Raw genomic sequence first — 23,859 nt, forward strand, 5'->3', positions numbered from 1 at the left:
GGGCACAGGTGACTTACGTTTGTGATGTGTCTAAGGGATACAGGGTACAGGTGAGTGTACATGTGTGATGTGTTTGAGGGATACAGGGTACAGGTGAGTGTACATGTGTAATGTGTCTGAGGGATAGAGGGTACAGGTGAGTGTATGTGTGTGATGTGTCTGAGAGATACAGGGCACAGGTGAGTGCACGTGTGTGATGTGTCTGAGGGATACAGGGTACAGGTGAGTGTACATGTGTGATGTGTCTGAGGGATACAGGGCACAGGTGAGTGTACGTGTGTGATGTGTCTGAGGGATGCAGGGTACAGGTGAGTGTACATGTGTGATGTGTCTTAGGGATACAGGGCACAGGTGAGTGTACATGTGTGATGTGCCTGAGGGATACAGGGCACAGGTGAGTGTACTTGTGTGATGTGTCTGAGCAGGGTACATGTGAGTGTGCATGTGCGATGGGTCTGAGGGATACAGGGTACAGGTGAGTGTACATGTGTGATGTGTCTGAGGGATAGAGGGCATAGGTGAGTGTACATGTGTGATGTGTCTGAGGGATACAGGGCACAGGTGAGTGTACATGTGTGATGTGTCTGAGGGATACAGGGCACAGGTGAGTGTACGTGTGTGATGTGTCTGAGAGATACAGGGCACAGGTGAGTGTACATGTGTGATGTGTCTGAGGGATACAGGGCACAGGTGAGTGTACATGTGTGATGTGTCTGAGGGATACAGGGCACAGGTGAGTGTACGTGTGTGATGTGCCTGAGGGATACAGGGCACAGGTGAGTGTACGTGTGTGATGTGCCTGAGGGATACAGGGCACAGGTGAGTGTATGTGTGTGATGTGCCTGAGGGATACAGGGCACAGGTGAGTGTACGTGTGATGTGTCTGAGGGATGCAGGGCACAGGTGAGTGTACGTGTGTGATGTGTCTGAGGGATGCAGGGCACAGGTGAGTATACGTGTGTGATGTGTCTGAGGGATGCAGGGCACACGTGAATGTACGTGTGTGATGTGTCTGAGGGATACAGGGCACAAGTGAGTGTACGTGTGTGATGTGTCTGAGGGATCCAGGGCACAGGTGAGTGTACGTGTGTGATGTGTCTGAGGGATCCAGGGCACAGGTGAGTGTATGTGTGTGATGTGTCTGAGGGATCCAGGGCACAGGTGAGTGTATGTGTGTGATGTGTCTGAGGGATACAGGGCACAGGTGAGTGTATGTGTGTGATGTGTCTGAGGGATCCAGGGCACAGGTGAGTGTATGTGTGTGATGTGTCTGAGGGATACAGAGCACAAGTGAGTTTTTTGTGTGGAATGTGTCTAAGGGATGCAGAACACAGGTAAGTGTACATGTGATGTGTCTGAGGGATACAGGGCACAGGTGAGTGTACGTATGTGATGTGTCTGAGGGATGCAGGGCACAGGTGAGTGTACATGTGTTGTGTCTGAGGGATACAGGGCACAGGTGAGTGTACGTGTGTGATGTGTCTGAGGAACACAGGGCACAGGTGAGTGTGCATGTGTGATGTGTCTGATGGATGCAGGGCACAGTTGAGTGTACGTGTGTGATGTGTCTGAGGGATCCAGGGCACAGGTGAGTGTACGTATGTGAGGTGTCTGAATAAAACAGCACAAGTGAGTGTTCTTGTGGAACGTGTTCAAGAGATGCAGAACACAGGTTAGTGTATGTGTGTGATGCTTCTGAGGGACGCAGGTGAGTGTGTGTGTGTCTGATATTACAACTTCATTGTGCAGTGCTACAAAACTACAATGTGACCACATTTATGTGATCTATGCAGGTGATTTTAAGACTGAAGTCGCACTTAATGCTGAACAAACAAATTATCTGTATGTAAAGAGTCAGCGGGAAGCTGTGCAGCAGGAAATCTGTGAAAATATCAGTACAGGTGAGTTTACATTTGTGGCATGTCTAAAGGACACATTTGAGTGTATGTGTGTGACATGTCTGAGGGAAACAGGACACAAATGAGTGTACATGTGTGATGTGTCCGAGGGAAGCAGGGCACAGGTGAGTGTACATGTGGGACATGTCTGAGGGTAACAGGTGAGTATGTGCTTAAGGGACGCAGGGCACAGGTAAGTGTACGTTTGTTGATGTGTATGAAGGACGCATCTGAGGGTACATGTGTGACATTCCAATATTACAGCTAAAATGTGACTATATTTATATGATCTATGCAGGTGATGTTAAGACTGAAGTTACACTTAATGCTGAACAGACTAATGATCTGTATGTAAATAGTCAGCGGGAAGCTGTGAAGCAGGAAATCAGTGACAATATCCGTACAGGTGAGTGTACATTTGTGGCATGTCTGAGGGAAACAGGGTACAAGTTAGTGTACATGTGTGATATGTGTAAGGGACGCAGTTTACAAGTGAATGTTCGTGTGTAATATATCTGAGGGACAGGTCACAGGTGAGTGTACATGTGTGACCTGCCCTAGGGACTCAGGGCACAGGTGAGTGTACATGTGTGACCTGTCCTAGGGACTCAGGGCACAGGTGAGTGTACATGTGTGACCTGTCCTAGGGACTCAGGGCACAGGTGAGTGTACATGTGTGACCTGCCCTAGGGACTCAGGGCACAGGCGATTGTACATGTGTGACCTGCCCTAGGGACTCAGGGCACAGGTGAGTGTACATGTGTGACCTGCCCTAGGGACTCAGGGCACAGGTGAGTGTACATGTGTGACCTGCCCTAGGGACTCAGGGCACAGGTGAGTGTACATGTGTGACCTGCTCTAGGAACTCAGGGCACAGGTGAGTGTACATGTGTGACCTGCTCTAGGAACTCAGGGCACAGGTGAGTGTACATGTGTGACCTGCTCTAGGAACTCAGGGCACAGGTGAGTGTACATGTGTGACCTGCCCTAGGGACTCAGGGCACAGGTGAGTGTACATGTGTGACCTGCCTTAGGGACTCAGGGCACAGGTGAGTGTACATGTGTGACCTGCCCTAGGGACTCAGGGCACAGGTGAGTGTACATGTGTGACCTGCCCTAGGGACTCAGGGCACAGGCGATTGTACATGTGTGACCTGCCCTAGGGACTCAGGGCACAGGTGAGTGTACATGTGTGACCTGCCCTAGGGACTCAGGGCACAGGTGAGTGTACATGTGTGACCTGCCCTAGGGACTCAGGGCACAGGTGAGTGTACATGTGTGACCTGCCCTAGGGACTCAGGGCACAGGTGAGTGTACATGTGTGACCTGCTCTAGGAACTCAGGGCACAGGTGAGTGTACATGTGTGACCTGCCCTAGGGACTCAGGGCACAGGTGAGTGTACATGTGTGACCTGCCTTAGGGACTCAGGGCACAGGTGAGTGTACATGTGTGACCTGCCCTAGGGACTCAGGGCACAGGTGAGTGTACATGTGTGACCTGCCCTAGGGACTCAGGGCACAGGTGAGTGTATGTGTGTGACCTGCCCTAGCGACTCAGGGCACAGGTGAGTGTACATGTGTGACCTGCCCTAGCGACTCAGGGCACAGGTGAGTGTACATGTGTGACCTGCCCTAGGGACTCAGGGCACAGGCGATTGTACATGTGTGACCTGCCCTAGGGACTCAGGGCACAGGTGAGTGTACATGTGTGACCTGTCCTAGGGACTCAGGGCACAGGTGAGTGTACATGTGTGACCTGCCCTAGGGACTCAGGGCACAGGCGATTGTACATGTGTGACCTGCTCTAGGAGCTCAGGGCACAGGCGATTGTACATGTGTGACCTGCTCTAGGAGCTCAGGGCACAGGTGAGTGTACATGTGTGACCTGCCCTAGGGACTCAGGGCACAGGTGAGTGTACATGTGTGACCTGCCCTAGGGACTCAGGGCACAGGTGAGTGTATGTGTGTAATGTGTCTGAGGGACACAGGTGAGGGTATGTGTGTAATGTGTCTGAGGGACACAGGTGAGGGTATGTGACTGACATTCAGATATTACAACTTCCTTGTGCAGTGTTAAAAAGCTACAACATGACCTTATTTACTGTATGTGTTTATGCAGGTGATCTTAAAACTGAAGTCACACTTAATGCTGAACAAAAAAATGATCTGTATGTACAGAGTCAGCTGGTAGCTGTGAAGCAGGAAATCTGTGACAATATCAGTTCAGGTGAGTGTACATTTGCATCATGTCTGAGGGAAACAGGGTACAAGTGAGTGTACATGTGTGACATGTCTGAAGGACGCAGGGCACAGGTCAGTGTATCTGTATGACATGTTTGAAGGACGCAGGGCACAGGGCAGTGTATATGTGTGACATGTCTGAAGGAGACAGGGCAAAGGTCAGTGTATCTGTATGACATGTCTGAAGGACGCAGGGCACAGGTCAGTGTATATGTATGACATGTCTGAAGGACGCAGGGCACAGGTCAGTGTATATGTGTGACATGTATGAAGGACGCAGGGCACAGGTCAGTGTATCTGTATGACATGTCTGAAGGACGCAGGGCACAGGTCAGTGTATATGTGTGACATGTCTGAAGGACGCAGGGCACAGGTCAGTGTATCTGTATGACATGTCTGAAGGACGCAGGGCACAGGTCAGTGTATATGTGTGACATGTCTGAAGGACGCAGGGCACAGGTCAGTGTATCTGTATGACATGTCTGAAGGACGCAGGGCACAGGTCAGTGTATATGTGTGACATGTCTGAAGGACGCAGGGCACAGGTCAGTGTATCTGTATGACATATGCAAAACAGAATGAGAAGCAGTCTGCCAGGAACGAACAGCAGCATCAATAGCTTGTTCTATGGCCCGGTTGCCACCTGGTAGTAGCTTCTTTCTGCCCAATTGTGCTTTTCACAGAGGAAAACTTTCCTGTAGTATATCAGTCTGATCCCGCCTACATGGTCAGTCCAGCACCGAAATACCAGGCAATTCTCCTCTGAACAAGGAACATGACAACCCCAGACGATCGTTTCGGCCTCCTTTGGGCCTCGTCAGTGAGGTGCAGCCATATCCCTCTAAGCACATTGGGCAAGGAGTCCACGTCTGGTTTCCCCCATCACCCTTAGGGAGACTATCCCCAGGGTCATATTTACATATGCAAAACAGAATGAGAAGCAGTCTGCCAGGAACAAACAGCAGCATCAATAGCTTGTTCTATGGCCCGGTTGCCACCTGGTAGTAGCTTCTTTCTGCCCTATTGTGCTTTTCACAGAGGAAAACTTTCCTGTAGTATATCAGTCTGATCCCGCCTACATGGTCAGTCCAGCACCGAAATACCAGGCAATTCTCCTCTGAACAAGGAACATGACAACCCCAGACGATCGTTTCGGCCTCCTTTGGGCCTCGTCAGTGAGGTGCAGCCATATCCCTCTAAGCACATTGGGCAAGGAGTCCACGTCTGGTTTCCCCCATCACCCTTAGGGAGACTATCCCCAGGGTCATATTTACATATGCAAAACAGAATGAGAAGCAGTCTGCCAGGAACGAACAGCAGCATCAATAGCTTGTTCTATGGCCCGGTTGCCACCTGGTAGTAGCTTCTTTCTGCCCAATTGTGCTTTTCACAGAGGAAAACTTTCCTGTAGTATATCAGTCTGATCCCGCCTACATGGTCAGTCCAGCACCGAAATACCAGGCAATTCTCCTCTGAACAAGGAACACGACAACCCCAGACGATCGTTTCAGCCTCCTTTGGGCCTCGTCAGTGAGGTGCAGCCATATCCCTCTAAGCACATTGGGCAAGGAGTCCACGTCTGGTTTCCCCCATCACCCTTAGGGAGACTATCCCCAGGGTCATATTTACATATGCAAAACAGAATGAGAAGCAGTCTGCCAGGAACGAACAGCAGCATCAATAGCTTGTTCTATGGCCCGGTTGCCACCTGGTAGTAGCTTCTTTCTGCCCAATTGTGCTTTTCACAGAGGAAAACTTTCCTGTAGTATATCAGTCTGATCCCGCCTACATGGTCAGTCCAGCACCGAAATACCAGGCAATTCTCCTCTGAACAAGGAACATGACAACCCCAGACGATCGTTTCGGCCTCCTTTGGGCCTCGTCAGTGAGGTGCAGCCATATCCCTCTAAGCACATTGGGCAAGGAGTCCACGTCTGGTTTCCCCCATCACCCTTAGGGAGACTATCCCCAGGGTCATATTTACATATGCAAAACAGAATGAGAAGCAGTCTGCCAGGAACGAACAGCAGCATCAATAGCTTGTTCTATGGCCCGGTTGCCACCTGGTAGTAGCTTCTTTCTGCCCAATTGTGCTTTTCACAGAGGAAAACTTTCCTGTAGTATATCAGTCTGATCCCGCCTACATGGTCAGTCCAGCACCGAAATACCAGGCAATTCTCCTCTGAACAAGGAACATGACAACCCCAGACGATCGTTTCGGCCTCCTTTGGGCCTCGTCAGTGAGGTGCAGCCATATCCCTCTAAGCACATTGGGCAAGGAGTCCACGTCTGGTTTCCCCCATCACCCTTAGGGAGACTATCCCCAGGGTCATATTTACATATGCAAAACAGAATGAGAAGCAGTCTGCCAGGAACAAACAGCAGCATCAATAGCTTGTTCTATGGCCCGGTTGCCACCTGGTAGTAGCTTCTTTCTGCCCTATTGTGCTTTTCACAGAGGAAAACTTTCCTGTAGTATATCAGTCTGATCCCGCCTACATGGTCAGTCCAGCACCGAAATACCAGGCAATTCTCCTCTGAACAAGGAACATGACAACCCCAGACGATCGTTTCGGCCTCCTTTGGGCCTCGTCAGTGAGGTGCAGCCATATCCCTCTAAGCACATTGGGCAAGGAGTCCACGTCTGGTTTCCCCCATCACCCTTAGGGAGACTATCCCCAGGGTCATATTTACATATGCAAAACAGAATGAGAAGCAGTCTGCCAGGAACGAACAGCAGCATCAATAGCTTGTTCTATGGCCCGGTTGCCACCTGGTAGTAGCTTCTTTCTGCCCAATTGTGCTTTTCACAGAGGAAAACTTTCCTGTAGTATATCAGTCTGATCCCGCCTACATGGTCAGTCCAGCACCGAAATGCCAGGCAATTCTCTGAACAAGGAACATGACAACCCCAGACGATCGTTTCGGCCTCCTTTGGGCCTCGTCAGTGAGGTGCAGCCATATCCCTCTAAGCACATTGGGCAAGGAGTCCACGTCTGGTTTCCCCCATCACCCTTAGGGAGACTATCCCCAGGGTCATATTTACATATGCAAAACAGAATGAGAAGCAGTCTGCCAGGAACGAACAGCAGCATCAGTAGCTTGTTCTATGGCCCGGTTGCCACCTGGTAGTAGCTTCTTTCTGCCCAATTGTGCTTTTCACAGAGGAAAACTTTCCTGTAGTATATCAGTCTGATCCCGCCTACATGGTCAGTCCAGCACCGAAATACCAGGCAATTCTCCTCTGAACAAGGAACATGACAACCCCAGACGATCGTTTCGGCCTCCTTTGGGCCTCGTCAGTGAGGTGCAGCCATATCCCTCTAAGCACATTGGGCAAGGAGTCCACGTCTGGTTTCCCCCATCACCCTTAGGGAGACTATCCCCAGGGTCATATTTACATATGCAAAACAGAATGAGAAGCAGTCTGCCAGGAACGAACAGCAGCATCAATAGCTTGTTCTATGGCCCGGTTGCCACCTGGTAGTAGCTTTCTGCCCAATTGTGCTTTTCACAGAGGAAAACTTTCCTGTAGTATATCAGTCTGATCCCGCCTACATGGTCAGTCCAGTACCGAAATACCAGGCAATTCTCCTCTGAACAAGGAACATGACAACCCCAGATGATCGTTTCGGCCTCCTTTGGGCCTCGTCAGTGAGGTGCAGCCATATCCCTCTAAGCACATTGGGCAAGGAGTCCACGTCTGGTTTCCCCCATCACCCTTAGGGAGACTATCCCCAGGGTCATATTTACATATGCAAAACAGAATGAGAAGCAGTCTGCCAGGAACGAACAGCAGCATCAATAGCTTGTTCTATGGCCCGGTTGCCACCTGGTAGTAGCTTCTTTCTGCCCAATTGTGCTTTTCACAGAGGAAAACTTTCCTGTAGTATATCAGTCTGATCCCGCCTACATGGTCAGTCCAGCACCGAAATGCCAGGCAATTCTCCTCTGAACAAGGAACATGACAACCCCAGACGATCGTTTCGGCCTCCTTTGGGCCTCGTCAGTGAGGTGCAGCCATATCCCTCTAAGCACATTGGGCAAGGAGTCCACGTCTGGTTTCCCCCATCACCCTTAGGGAGACTATCCCCAGGGTCATATTTACATATGCAAAACAGAATGAGAAGCAGTCTGCCAGGAACGAACAGCAGCATCAATAGCTTGTTCTATGGCCCGGTTGCCACCTGGTAGTAGCTTCTTTCTGCCCAATTGTGCTTTTCACAGAGGAAAACTTTCCTGTAGTATATCAGTCTGATCCCGCCTACATGGTCAGTCCAGCACCGAAATACCAGGCAATTCTCCTCTGAACAAGGAACATGACAACCCCAGACGATCGTTTCGGCCTCCTTTGGGCCTCGTCAGTGAGGTGCAGCCATATCCCTCTAAGCACATTGGGCAAGGAGTCCACGTCTGGTTTCCCCCATCACCCTTAGGGAGACTATCCCCAGGGTCATATTTACATATGCAAAACAGAATGAGAAGCAGTCTGCCAGGAACGAACAGCAGCATCAATAGCTTGTTCTATGGCCCGGTTGCCACCTGGTAGTAGCTTCTTTCTGCCCAATTGTGCTTTTCACAGAGGGAAACTTTCCTGTAGTATATCAGTCTGATCCCGCCTACATGGTCAGTCCAGCACCAAAATACCAGGCAATTCTCCTCTGAACAAGGAACATGACAACCCCAGACGATCGTTTCGGCCTCCTTTGGGCCTCGTCAGTGAGGTGCAGCCATATCCTTCTAAGCACATTGGGCAAGGAGGCAAGGAGTCCACGTCTGGTTTCCCCCATCACCCTTAGGGAGACTATCCCCAGGGTCATATTTACATATGCAAAACAGAATGAGAAGCAGTCTGCCAGGAACGAACAGCAGCATCAATAGCTTGTTCTATGGCCCGGTTGCCACCTGGTAGTAGCTTCTTTCTGCCCAATTGTGCTTTTCACAGAGGAAAACTTTCCTGTAGTATATCAGTCTGATCCCGCCTACATGGTCAGTCCAGCACCGAAATACCAGGCAATTCTTCTCTGAACAAGGAACATGACAACCCCAGACGATCGTTTCGGCCTCCTTTGGGCCTCGTCAGTGAGGTGCAGCCATATCCCTCTAAGCACATTGGGCAAGGAGTCCACGTCTGGTTTCCCCCATCACCCTTAGGGAGACTATCCCCAGGGTCATATTTACATATGCAAAACAGAATGAGAAGCAGTCTGCCAGGAACGAACAGCAGCATCAATAGCTTGTTCTATGGCCCGGTTGCCACCTGGTAGTAGCTTCTTTCTGCCCAATTGTGCTTTTCACAGAGGAAAACTTTCCTGTAGTATATCAGTCTGATCCCGCCTACATGGTCAGTCCAGCACCGAAATACCAGGCAATTCTTCTCTGAACAAGGAACATGACAACCCCAGACGATCGTTTCGGCCTCCTTTGGGCCTCGTCAGTGAGGTGCAGCCATATCCCTCTAAGCACATTGGGCAAGGAGTCCACGTCTGGTTTCCCCCATCACCCTTAGGGAGACTATCCCCAGGGTCATATTTACATATGCAAAACAGAATGAGAAGCAGTCTGCCAGGAACGAACAGCAGCATCAATAGCTTGTTCTATGGCCCGGTTGCCACCTGGTAGTAGCTTTCTGCCCAATTGTGCTTTTCACAGAGGAAAACTTTCCTGTAGTATATCAGTCTGATCCCGCCTACATGGTCAGTCCAGTACCGAAATACCAGGCAATTCTCCTCTGAACAAGGAACATGACAACCCCAGATGATCGTTTCGGCCTCCTTTGGGCCTCGTCAGTGAGGTGCAGCCATATCCCTCTAAGCACATTGGGCAAGGAGTCCACGTCTGGTTTCCCCCATCACCCTTAGGGAGACTATCCCCAGGGTCATATTTCCATATGCAAAACAGAATGAGAAGCAGTCTGCCAGGAACGAACAGCAGCACAGGTCAGTGTATATGTGTGACATGTCTGAAGGACGCAGGGCAAAGGTCAGTGTATCTGTATGACATGTCTGAAGGACGCAGGGCACAGGTCAGTTTGTATGTGTGACATGTCTGAAGGACGCATGGCACAGGTCAGTGTATATGTGTTACATGTCTGAAGGACGCAGGGCACAGGTCAGTGTATCTGTATGACATGTCTGAAGGACGCAGGGCAAAGGTCAGTGTATCTGTATGACATGTTTGAAGGACGCATGGCACAGGTCAGTGTATATGTGTGACATGTCTGAAGGAGACAGGGCAAAGGTCAGTGTATCTGTATGACATGTCTGAAGGACGCAGGGCACAGGTCAGTGTATATGTGTGACATGTCTGAAGGACGCAGGGCAAAGGTCAGTGTATCTGTATGACATGTCTGAAGGACGCAGGGCACAGGTCAGTGTATATGTGTGACATGTCTGAAGGACGCAGGGAAAAGGTCAGTGTATCTGTATGACATGTTTGAAGGACGCAGGGCACAGGTCAGTGTATATGTGTCACATGTCTGAAGGAGACAGGGCACAGGTCAGTGTATATGTGTGACATGTCTGAAGGACGCAGGGCAAAGGTCAGTGTATCTGTATGACATGTCTGAAGGACGCAGGGCACAGGTCAGTGTATATGTGTGACATGTCTGAAGGACGCAGGGCACGGGTCAGTGTATCTGTATGACATGTCTGACGGACGCAGGGCACAGGTCAGTGTATATGTGTGACATGTCTGAAGGAGACAGGGCAAAGGTCAGTGTATCTGTATGACATGTCTGAAGGACGCAGGGCACAGGTCAGTGTATATGTGTGACATGTCTGAAGGAGACAGGGCAAAGGTCAGTGTATCTGTATGACATGTCTGAAGGACGCAGGGCACAGGTCAGTGTATATGTGTGACATGTCTGAAGGACGCAGGGCAAAGGTCTGTGTATCTGTATGACATGTCTGAAGGACGCAGGGCACAGGTCAGTGTATATGTGTGACATGTCTGAAGGACGCAGAGCACAGGTCAGTGTATCTGTATGACATGTCTGAAGGACGCAGGGCACAGGTCAGTGTATATATGTGACATGTCTAAAGGACGCAGGGCACAGGTCAGTGTATATATGTGACATGTCTGAAGGACGCAGGGCACAGGTCAGTGTATTTGTATGACATGTCTGAAGGAGATAGGTGAGTGCACATGTGTGACGTGTCTGAGGGACACAAGTCTGTGTACTTATATGACGTATCTGAGGAATGCAGGTTACAGGTAAGTGTACTGGTGTGATGTGCCTGTGGGACGCAGGGTACATGTGAGTATACATGTGACATGCCTGAGAGATGCAGGGCACAAGTGATTGCACAGGTGTTATGTATCTAAAGGATGCATGGCACAGGTGAGTAGATGTGTCTGAGGGGTGAAGGGCACAGGTGACTATGTATGTGACATTTCTGAAAGAAACAGGCCACTAGTGAGTCTGTATATGTGACATATCTGAGGGATTCAAGGCACAGGTGAATGTATTTGTGTGAAATTCAGATATCACAGTTTGCTTGTGCAGTTCTAAAAAGTTAAAATGTGACCATATTTATATGATCTATGCAGGTTATGTGAAGACTGAAGTTACACTTAATGCTGAACAAACAAAATACCTGTATTTAAAGAGTCAGCAGGAAATCAGTGACAATATCAGTACAGGTGAGTGCATGTTGGTGATGTGTCTGAGGAGTACAGATCACCTGCCCCACTAGGCACAGGGAAATAGACTTTTTAGAGCATTATCTCCTCCAAATAAAACACTTGGATGTTATTTGAATCATCATAGTATGTCTAAATGCAAAATAATCAAAATGGCTGCAACACAGTGGGATTATATGGCTTGGTGATGATATTTTTATTACTTTTAATAATTTTTTGTCTCTACCCTCTTAAATCCCTTAATACCCCCCTACATATATGGGGGGGTCAGGTGATTAGGCTAGGGTAGCTTAGGGTTAATAGTGTATTTTAGCACTTATCTGCAATGTTTAAAAAAGTATGCATTCTCATGTATGATACATATTAGTTTAAGTATTGTAAATAAGTTAAAATGTATTTATTATTTCTTGTGTTTATTTTTGTAAACATAAATATATTTCTTTCCTAAGACATGGAGAGTCTACAACATCATTCCAATTACTAGTGGGATATTCACTCCTGGCCAGCAGGAGGAGGCAAAGAGCACCACAACAAAGCTGTTAATTGTCACTTCCCTTACCCATAACCCCCAGTCATTCTCTTTGCCTCTGTCAATGGAGGAGGTGAAGTTAGGTGGAGTAGGGGGGATGTGAGATAGCGCTGCAGGAGCTCAGAGTCGGTATGCTCTAAATAATAGTGTGATAATCTGATGTGTTCAAATGGGTAAAGATATATATCTTATGTCGTTAAGATGAACGCTAGTATTTGTCCTAATTAGGAGAGTGGGGTGTGTCAAATTCTTAAGTAGGTGATAAACCTGACCTTAAGGTATCGATGTTTTGTGATATAACCAAAAATAATCTAATCCACAAGTGTAATTTAACCTCAGTGTGGGCGAGAGATACTATCCTAGAAGGTAGTTAAAATGTATCAGTATATCAAGTAAAAGATGGGATTTAAAGGAGATGTCAATCCAGTGGCGAAAATGCTTTGAATCAAAATTAATTTAATCAGGTGTAATATGGGTTAATACCCAGAAAATAAGTTCCTCCCACAGAACTAATTTATATTAAAACGTATTTAATATTGTACATAAGAAAACATTTAAAAAAACATTTAAAAACATCTAATGTAAAGAATATATATGGAATCATCCACATTTAAAACCAAATAGAAACAATAAATCCTATGAGTGATGCCGGCATCTGAAAAATGATAAATCTTAAATCGAGTTATAAGTGTATATTGTATCTTTAACGTTTTCAGTACACAGAATGACTTGATACTGATTCAGCGTAACTTGATACTTATTAGGCGTGTTGAATAAAGAGCAATATATTATTGACTCAAACAATAGATTTGTTTCAAGTTATACAATAGGTATTCTATTCATATACATTACAGTGTTAGTCTCATATGTTAAAGCGGATACCGTAATGCATCCTGATGGTGTGTTATCGGTAATAGATACCACAAATAGCGAGTGTTGTTAAAGAATAACCTTATTACAGTGTCCGTTCCCGTGGATGCTGTTAGCAAGTTCACAAACAGACTGAGCCGTTGTATTTCCTCAGGGGAGTCCAGTAGTTGATACTACTCTTTAGATGTGGTTCCGGGTTAGGTGTCACATACAGTCCGTGATACACCGAAAAAGGATTGTGGTATCAAGTGATTTTCCGCTTGATTAGAATGAATTTCAGACTGGTACGTGAGTTTGGAAATACCGGATCATGGGGCAGGGATTATACATACAGAGACTATTCCTATTTGGGATATAGCTCAATGTACCTGTCCTAGCCGGTATATATTGCTGAGTATAGAATGCACCAGCTGGTAGTGTAGGGGTTCAGGGTCAACAGTCTCTACGCGTTTCAGCCGCCAGGGGCCTTTATCAAGAACATTTCAATTCATCTTGATAAAGGCCCCTGGCGGCTGAAACGCGTAGAGACTGTTGACCCTGAACCCCTACACTACCAGCTGGTGCATTCTATACTCAGCAATATATACCGGCTAGGACAGGTACATTGAGCTATATCCCAAATAGGAATAGTCTCTGTATGTATAATCCCTGCCCCATGATCCGGTATTTCCAAACTCACGTACCAGTCTGAAATTCATTCTAATCAAGCGGAAAATCACTTGATACTACAATCCTTTTTTGGTGTATCACGGACTGTATGTGACACCTAACCCGGAACCACATCTAAAGAGTAGTATCGACTACTGGACTCCCCTGAGGAAATACAACGGCTCAGTCTGTTTGTGAACTTGCTAACAGCATCCACGGGAACGGACACTGTAATAAGGTTATTCTTTAATAACACTCGCTATTTGTGGTATCTATTACCGATAACATACCATCAGGATGCATTACGGTATCCGCTTTAACATATGAGACTAACACTGTAATGTATATGATAGAATACCTATTGTACAACTTGAAACAAATCTATTGTTTGAGTCAATAATATATTGCTCTTTATTCAACACGCCTAATAAGTATCAAGTTATGCTGAATCAGTATCAAGTCATTCTGTGTACTCAAAACGTTAAAGATACAATATACACTTATAACTCGATTTAAGATTTATCATTTTTCAGATGCCGGCATCACTCATAGGATTTATTGTTTCTATTTGGCTTTAAATGTGGATGATTCCATATATATTCTTTACATTAGATGTTTTTAAATGTGCATTCTATACTCAGCAATATATACCGGCTAGGACAGGTACATTGAGCTATATACCAAATAGGAATAGTCTCTGTATGTATAATCCCTGCCCCATGATCCGGTATTTCCAAACTCACGTACCAGTCTGAAATTCATTCTAATCAAGCGGAAAATCACTTGATACCACAATCCTTTTTCAGTGTATCACAGACTGTATGTGACACCTAACCCGGAACCACATCTAAAGAGTAGTATCGACTACTGGACTCCCCTGAGGAAATACAACGGCTCAGTCTGTTTGTGAACTTGCTAACAGCATCCACGGGAACGGACACTGTAATAAGGTTATTCTTTAATAACACTCGCTATTTGTGGTATCTATTACCGATAACATACCATCAGGATGCATTACGGTATCCGCTTTAACATATGAGACTAATACTGTAATGTATATGAATAGAATACCTATTGTATAACTTGAAACAAATCTATTGTTTGAGTCAATAATATATTGCTCTTTATTCAACACGCCTAATAAGTATCAAGTTACGCTGAATCAGTATCAAGTCATTCTGTGTACTGAAAACGTTAAAGATACAATATACACTTATAACTCGATTTAAGATTTATCATTTTTCAGATGCCGGCATCACTCATAGGATTTATTGTTTCTATTTGGTTTTAAATGTGGATGATTCCATATATATTCTTTACATTAGATGTTTTTAAATGTTTTTTAAATGTTTTCTTATGTACAATATTAAATAAGTTTTAATACAAATTAGTTCTGTGGGAGGAACTTATTTTCTGGGTATTAACCCATATTACACCTGATTAAATTAATTTTGATTCAAAGCATTTTCGCCACTGGATTGACATCTCCTTTAAATCCCATCTTTTACTTGATATACTGATACATTTTAACTACCTTCTAGGATAGTATCTCTCGCCCACACTGAGGTTAAATTACACTTGTGGATTAGATTATTTTTGGTTATATCACAAAACATCGATATCTTAAGGTCAGGTTTATAACCTACTTAAGAATTTGACACACCCCACTCTCCTAATTAGGACAAATACTAGCATTCATCTTAACGACATAAGATATACAGGGAGTGCAGAATTATTAGGCAAATGAGTATTTTGACCACATCATCCTCTTTATGCATGTTGTCTTACTCCAAGCTGTATAGGCTCGAAAGCCTACTACCAATTAAGCATATTAGGTGATGTGCATCTCTGTAATGAGAAGGGGTGTGGTCTAATGACATCAACACCCTATATCAGGTGTGCATAATTATTAGGCAACTTCCTTTCCTTTGGCAAAATGGGTCAAAAGAAGGATTTGACAGGCTCAGAAAAGTCAAAAATAGTGAGATATCTTGCAGAGGGATGCAGCACTCTTAAAATTGCAAAGCTTCTGAAGCGTGATCATCGAACAATCAAGCGTTTCATTCAAAATAGTCAACAGGGTCGCAAGAAGCGTGTGGAAAAACCAAGGCGCAAAATAACTGCCCATGAACTGAGAAAAGTCAAGCGTGCAGCTGCCAAGATGCCACTTGCCACCAGTTTGGCCATATTTCAGAGCTGCAACATCACTGGAGTGCCCAAAAGCACAAGGTGTGCAATACTCAGAGACATGGCCAAGGTAAGAAAGGCTGAAAGACGACCACCACTGAACAAGACACACAAGCTGAAACGTCAAGACTGGGCCAAGAAATATCTCAAGACTGATTTTTCTAAGGTTTTATGGACTGATGAAATGAGAGTGAGTCTTGATGGGCCAGATGGATGGGCCCGTGGCTGGATTGGTAAAGGGCAGAGAGCTCCAGTCCGACTCAGACGCCAGCAAGGTGGAGGTGGAGTACTGGTTTGGGCTGGTATCATCAAAGATGAGCTTGTGGGGCCTTTTCGGGTTGAGGATGGAGTCAAGCTCAACTCCCAGTCCTACTGCCAGTTTCTGGACGACACCTTCTTCAAGCAGTGGTATAGGAAGAAGTCTGCATCCTTCAAGAAAAACATGATGTTCATGCAGGACAATGCTCCATCACACGCGTCCAAGTACTCCACAGCGTGGCTGGCAAGAAAGGGTATAAAAGAAGAAAATCTAATGACATGGCCTCCTTGTTCACCTGATCTGAACCCCATTGAGAACCTGTGGTCCATCATCAAATGTGAGATTTACAAGGAGGGAAAACAGTACACCTCTCTGAACAGTGTCTGGGAGGCTGTGGTTGCTGCTGCACGCAATGTTGATGGTGAACAGATCAAAACACTGACAGAATCCATGGATGGCAGGCTTTTGAGTGTCCTTGCAAAGAAAGGTGGCTATATTGGTCACTGATTTGTTTTTGTTTTGTTTTTGAATGTCAGAAATGTATATTTGTGAATTTTGAGATGTTATATTGGTTTCACTGGTAAAAATAAATAATTGAAATGGGTATATATTTGTTTTTTGTTAAGTTGCCTAATAATTATGCACAGTAATAGTCACCTGCACACACAGATATCCCCCTAAAATAGCTATAACTAAAAACAAACTAAAAACTACTTCCAAAACTATTCAGCTTTGATATTAATGAGTTTTTTGGGTTCATTGAGAACATGGTTGTTGTTCAATAATAAAATTAATCCTCAAAAATACAACTTGCCTAATAATTCTGCACTCCCTGTATATCTCTACCCATTTGAACACATCAGATTATCACACTATTATTTAGAGCATACCGACTCTGAGCTCCTGCAGCGCTATCTCACATCCCCCTACTCCAGTATTCATTTGAGATGATCTTTTGAGGTTATATCATCTCCTGTGGGATTAGCTAAAGAGTGTAGTATCTATGAATTAACCTATTCTTGTATTTGAGGTGAAGTTAGGTGTCTGAAGATATTTTTCATTTTTTGGGGGGTACTTTTCCTTGCAAGCAAGGATTTGGGTATAGCTGTGTCCACGTCAATCTCTTGAGTAAGATTAGCGGTGGCTTTTAAGCAGTTAGAAAGTAGTGAGGTGGTCCTTGCTCAGCTTTTCTAACATACAGTATATTGCTGCATTTGGTATAGAAAGCCAGAGTTGGTTACTCTGTTCTTTCTTTTTCTACAGGTCTCTGTAAGGAGTATGTGTCCTTTCACACCTTGTGCGCTGTCCTCCTGCTGGACAGCTGGATTTGCAGAAGTGCTTTTGTCTTCTAGATACTGGAGACTTGCACTTCAGAGGATATTGCTGCAATAATTAATTGGGACACAATTATCCTTTATTGGGGATTTATCTTGGCAGGGTGCAGGCACTTATGTGACAGAGACTTAGGGGTTAATCTCCTTACTTGTGTGGGGAGGATTTTCCTTAGCCTATACATTTTTATATGTGGCTCATTGGTTATTGATTGGGGCTTATAGTGAGGGCTGTATTAACAGCTTCTTTTATGGTTTACAAGCTCAGCAGAGTGATATTTGCAAGGACTGTTGAGTTTTTAACAGTGTGGGTTTTTTGTGTGTTTTTTTTTACATTTATTAAGACACTGACATTTTTACTCTTACGTCTTTCACATTGGCTATATTGAGAAACGTGCACTTTTCTTGTGTTGCGCAGTTTCTTTTTGGCCAATCACGTGACTCACTGCGCTTCCGTTCACAGTCTATGAGCGGTGCGGCGGTTTGCGTCTCATCCTCTCTAGAGATCTTCAGGAAGCGTTTTGCTGCGATCTGCAGGATTTCTCCTTGGTGCAAAATTGTATTTACTCAGAAGTGTCAGGTAGGGCACCTCAGACTGTCTGAGGTGTAGAGGTCCTCATTTATAGTTTTTTTTTATCTGAAGTACAATTCGCTCTGAGGGAATTTAATTTTTAAAGTAACAGTCTCATTTTAAATAGAATTGTCATTCCAATAATTTTTGGGAATTATGTCTACTATGGATATGGAACAGGAGTCTGTTCTTATGGATAAATGTTTATTGTGTCTAGAGGCCCAAATAGTTTTACCTATGCAATTTTGTTCCTCATGTTTAGAAAGCACATTGAAATGTAAAGATAAATTAAGTCCACGGATTTTATCCTTACTTGTGGGATTTATCCTCCTGCTAACAGGAAGTGGCAAAGAGCACCACAGCAGAGCTGTATATATAGCTCCTCCCTTCCCTCCACCTCCAGTCATTCTCTTTGCCTGTGTTAGTACTAGGAAGAGGTAAAGTGAGGTGTTAGTTTTAGATTCTTAAATCAAGAATTTTTTTATTTTAAAATGGTGCCAGTGAGTACTATTTTCCTCAGGGAGAAATCGTCAGTCTGGATTCCCAGGTGGAATGGAGACATTTATTTTTTCTGCCCTGATGTTGATGATCTTAGCAAACGTTATCTAAGATCCATTCTGGTTTCCTCAGAGCTTCTGAAGGTAGTGCAAGAAAAATCTTCAGTGTGGAGAACGGTGTCATGCTACAAGCCGCATTGAGGTATGTTCAGCCTTTTACTTCTGGGGAGACTTGTTATATCAGAACTGGCTGACATTATTCCCTACAGGGGAAGGGGTATGCAGTAGACCTATAGGCTTTGAGGTGGTACTGGTATTACTGTGTTTTATATTGAATACTATATTTTTTATGTGACTCAATATGCGCTAGACACTGGGAGATGCGTTTGAGAGACTGTCCTATTATGGATAATTGACCTAGTAAGATGGCTGTTTAGTGTGAGTTGGCATAAAAAGATGGCTGTTTATTGTAATAGTTTTTATTATACATTAGGGGACCACATGGCTTCACTAAATTTTCTTCCCATGCGGTTACGGGGAAGGCTAATACGACGACCATGGTGGGCGGGGCCTATTTCGTGCGCTTAGACGCGCAGTTTCTTCAGTATAAGGCAGCAAAGCCCTAACTCTGCTGGGGCCCAAGTTAGTTTTTCCATCACCGGATCGTTATTGTCACAGACTTGAGTACTCTGAGGGCAGGGAGGTGCAGGGGCTGATTTTATTTTCAACACTTGGTTATATCGAATAAACATGCTATAAATGTGATCTAGCATTTTCTATCAAACTGTGAAATATTAATTAGCTAATTTGAGCTCCTTATTAGAGTTTTCATTGCTGACAAATCGTTTTTTTTGTAAGATGCAGAAAAATTGTTGCGCTTTTATTATTTAAAGGCGCAGTACTATTTTTTGAATTTTTTTTTAGTCAATAAATAAGGTTAAAAATGACTATTGTTGTTATTGCTAGTCTTTTTAACATGTCTGAACTTGAGGAAACTCCTTGTTCTATGTGTTTAGAGTCCATTGTGGAACCCCCTCTTACTTTGTGTACCTCTTGTACTGAAAGGGTCTTACAATGTAAAAAGCATATTTTATGTAAAGAAAGTGTGCCTAAGGATGATTCTCAGTCTGAGGAGAATTAGGATATGCCGCCAAATTCTCCACAAGTGTCACAACCTTTAACGCCCACCCAAGCGACGCCAGGTTCCTCAACCGCGTCTAATTAATTTACTCTGCAGGATATGGCTGCAGTTATGTCAACTACCCTTACAGAGGTATTATCTAAGTTACCAGTGTTACAGGGCAAACGCAGTAGGACAGAAATCAATGTGAATACTGAGTCCTCTGATGCTTTGTTAGCTATATCCGATGTACCCTCACAGGGATCTGATTTGGGGGTCAGGGAACTCATGTCTGAGGGGGAACTTTCCGATTCGGGAAGTGCGTTACCTCAGACGGACTCGGACATCATGTCCTATAGGTTTAAGCTTTAACACCTCCGCCTGTTACTTCGGGAGGTTTTAGTGACTCTGGATGACTGTGATTCTATTGTGGTACCACCAGAGAAATTGTGTAAAATGGACAAATACTTAGAGGTCCCTGCTTACACTAATGTTTTTCCGGTTCCTAAGAGGATTTCGGAAGTTATTAAGAGGGAATGGGACAGACCGGGTATTCCGTTCTCACCCTCTCCTAATTTCAAGAAAATGTATCCTATATCTGACACTGTTAGGGACTCTTGGCAAACAGTCCCTAAGGTGGAAGGAGCTATATCTACCCTGGCTAAGCGTACAACTATTCCTTTTGAGGACAGTTGTGCTTTTAAAGACTCAATGGATAAGAAATGTTTATTCATCAGGGTTTCCTTTTACAACCAACGGCCTGCATTGTACCAGTTACCACTTCGGCAGCCTTCTGGTTTGATGCTTTAGAAGAGTCTCTTAAGACTGAGACTCCATTAGAGGATATTTTAGATAGAATTAAGGCTCTTAAGCTGGCTAATTCTTTTATTACAGATGCCGCCTTTCAGATTGCCAAGTTGGCGGCTAAGAATGCCGGATTTACTATTTTAGCACGTAGAGCATTATGGTTAAAATCTTGGTCTGCTGATGTGTCATCTAAGTCAAGGCTTTTGGCTATTCCTTTCAAAGGGAAGACCCTATTCGGGCCTGATTTGAAAGAGATCATTTCTGACATTACGGGAGGTAAGGGTCATCTCCTACCTCAGGATAGAACTGCTAAACTGAGGGGTAAACAAAATAATGTTCGTTTCTTTCGGAAATTTAAGGGAGTCCCCTCTTCTTCCTCTTCTTCTGCCAAGCAGGAAGGGAATTTTGCTCAGGCCAAGTCCGTCTGGAGACCCAACCATGCTTGGAATGGAACAAGGGTAAATAACCCAAGAAGCCCACTGCTACCAAAACAGCATGAAGGGGCGGCCCCCGATCCGGGACCGGATCTAGTAGGGGGCAGACTTTCTCTCTTTGCCCAGGCTTGGGTAAGAGATGTTCAGGATCCTTGGACACTGGAAATCGTGTCCCAAGGGTATCAGCTGGAATTCAAAGGTTCTCCCCCAAGGGGGAGGTTTCTTCGTTCACGATTGTCTGCAGACCAGACAAAAAGAGAGGTGTTCTTACGTTGTGTAAAAGACCTCTCTACTATGGGAGTAATTCATCCCGTTCCAAGACTGGAACAGGGACAGGGGTTTTACTCAAATCTTTTCGTGGTTCCCAAAAAGGAGGGCACGTTTCGACCCATTTTAGATCTAAAGAGTAAACAAGTTTCTCAGAGTCCCATCCTTCGAAATGGAGACTATTCGAACAATTCTGCCATTGATCCAGGAGGGTCAATATATGACTACCGTGGACTTGAAGGACGCATACCTTCATATTCCTATCCACAAGGATCATCAGTTCCTAAGGTTTGCCTTCCTGGACAAGCATTTTCAGTTTGTGGCTCTTCCCTTCGGGTTGGCCACAGCACCCAGGATCTTCACAAAGGTTTTAGGGTCCCTTCTGGTGGTTCTCAGGCCGCGGAGTATTGCAGTGGCGCCTTATCTGGACGATATTCTGATTCAGGCGTCATCTTACCATCTGACAAAGTCTCATACAGACATGGTCCTGTTCTTTCTTAGGACTCACGGGTGGAAGGTGAATCTAGAAAAGAGTTCATTAATTCCACAGAACAGGGTTCCCTTCCTGGGAACTCTAATAGATTCCATATCCATGAAAATTTTCTTGACAAAGGTCAGAAAGTTAAAAATTCTGAATACATGCCGAATCCTTCAGTCCAATCCTCGGCCATCAGTGGCCCAGTGCATGAAGGTAATTGGATTAATGGTAGCAGCAATGGATATCATTCCGTTTGCTCGTTTTCATCTCAGACCACTACAGCTGAGCATGCTCAGACAGTGGAATGGAGATTATGCAAATTTGTCTCCTCAGATAGATCTGGATTAGGAGACAAGAGACTCTCTTCTTTGGTGGTTGTCTCAGGATCATCTGTCCCAAGGGACGTGCTTCCGCAGACCCTCATGGGTGATAGTAACGAAGGACGCCAGCCTTCTAGGTTGGGGTGCAGTCTGGAATTCCCTGAAGGCTCAGGGTGTGTGGACTCAGTCGGAGTCACTTCTTCCAATCAATATTCTGGAATTAAGAGCAATATTCAATTCTCTTCAGGCGTGGCCTCAGTTGGCTTCGGCCAAATTCATTCGCTTTCAGTTGGACAACATCACGACTGTGGCTTACATCAATCATCAGGGAGGAACAAGGAGTTCCTTAGCGATGACAGAAGTATCCAAGATATCTGTCAGCAATTTACATCCCAGGAGTAGACAACTGGGAAGCAGACTTTTTAAGCAGACAGACGTTTCATCCGGGGGAGTGGGAACTCCATCCGGAGGTCTTTGCCACTCTGATCCTCAGATGGGGCAGACCGGATTTGGATCTGATGGCATCTCGTCAGAATACCAAGCTTCCAAGATACAGATCCAGGTCAAGGGACCCTCAGGCCGAACTGATAGATGCCTTGGCAGTGCCTTGGTCATTCAACCTAGCTTATGTGTTTCCACCATTTGCTCTCCTGCCCCGGGTAATTGCTCGGGTCAAACAGGAGAGGGCTTCAGTAATTCTAATTGCGCCTGCGTGGCCTCGCAAGACTTGGTATGCCGATCTAGTGGACATGTCCTCTCTGCCGCCATGGAAGCTTCCATTGAGGCAGGACCTTCTCATTCAGGGACCTTTCCAACACCCAAATCTAGTTTCAACTGACTGATTGGAGATTGAACGCTTGATTTTATCTAAGCGGGGATTCTCTGATTCAGTCATTGATACTTTGATTCAGGCACGTAAGCCTGTCACTAGAAAGATCTATCATAAGATATGGTGTAAATATCTTTTTTGGTGTGAATCCAAAGGCTACTCATGGAGTAGAGTTAGGATTCCCAAGATTCTGTCTTTTCTCCAAGAAGGATTGGAGAAAGGGTTATCAGCGAGTTCCTTAAAGGGACAGATCTCTGCTTTGTCAATTTTACTAAACAAATGTTTGGCAGATGTTCCAGACGTTCATTCTTTTTGTCAGGTTCTAACCAGAATTAAGCCTGTGTTTATACCAATTGCTCCACCCTGGAGTTTGAATTTAGTTCTTAATGTTCTTCAAGGGGTTCCGTTTGAACCCATGCATTCCATAGATATTAAGTTGTTATCTTGGAAAGTTTTTTTTTGGTTGCTATTTCTTCTGCTTGTAGAGTTTCTGAGCTTTCAGCGTTACAATGTGATTCACCTTATCTTATCTTCCATTCTGATATGGTGGTCTTACGTACCAAATCTGGTTTCCTTCCTAAGGTTGTTTCTAATAAGAATATTAATCAGGAAATTGTTGTTCCTTCCTTATGTCCTAACCCTTCTTCTAAGAAGGAGCGTATGTTGCATAACTTGGACGTGGCCCGTGCCCTGAAGTGAAGTGAAGAAGGATTTCCGTCAATCATCTTCATTATTCATTGTTTTTTCTGGAAAGCATAGTGGTCAGAAAGCTACGGCTACCTCTCTTTCTTTTTGGCTGGAGTATCATCCGTCTGGCGTATGAGACTGCTGGACAGCAGCCTCCTGAAAGAATTACGGCTCATTCTACTAGGGCTGTGGCTTCCTCATGGGCATTTAAAAACGATGCTTCTGTTGAACAGATTTGCAAA

At 45.1% G+C, this 23,859-nt stretch overlaps 1 protein-coding gene across 1 annotated transcript in view; it reads left to right on the forward strand.

The window, feature by feature from the left end:
- The first annotated feature begins 1,321 nt into the window (after window positions 1–1,321).
- The window catches only part of LOC128657861 (oocyte zinc finger protein XlCOF6.1-like), a 62,722-nt gene continuing 40,184 nt past the window's right edge, over window positions 1,322–23,859 (forward strand). The window contains exons 1-5 of the mRNA XM_053712289.1: window positions 1,322–1,334; window positions 1,701–1,901; window positions 2,197–2,304; window positions 4,018–4,125; window positions 11,691–11,783. Of these exons, the coding sequence (XP_053568264.1) occupies window positions 1,322–1,334; window positions 1,701–1,901; window positions 2,197–2,304; window positions 4,018–4,125; window positions 11,691–11,783 (523 nt within the window). The remainder of the gene's footprint in view (window positions 1,335–1,700; window positions 1,902–2,196; window positions 2,305–4,017; window positions 4,126–11,690; window positions 11,784–23,859) is intronic.

Source organism: Bombina bombina, chromosome 4 (assembly GCF_027579735.1).
Source record: "Bombina bombina isolate aBomBom1 chromosome 4, aBomBom1.pri, whole genome shotgun sequence".
Classification (NCBI taxonomy): domain Eukaryota; kingdom Metazoa; phylum Chordata; class Amphibia; order Anura; family Bombinatoridae; genus Bombina; species Bombina bombina.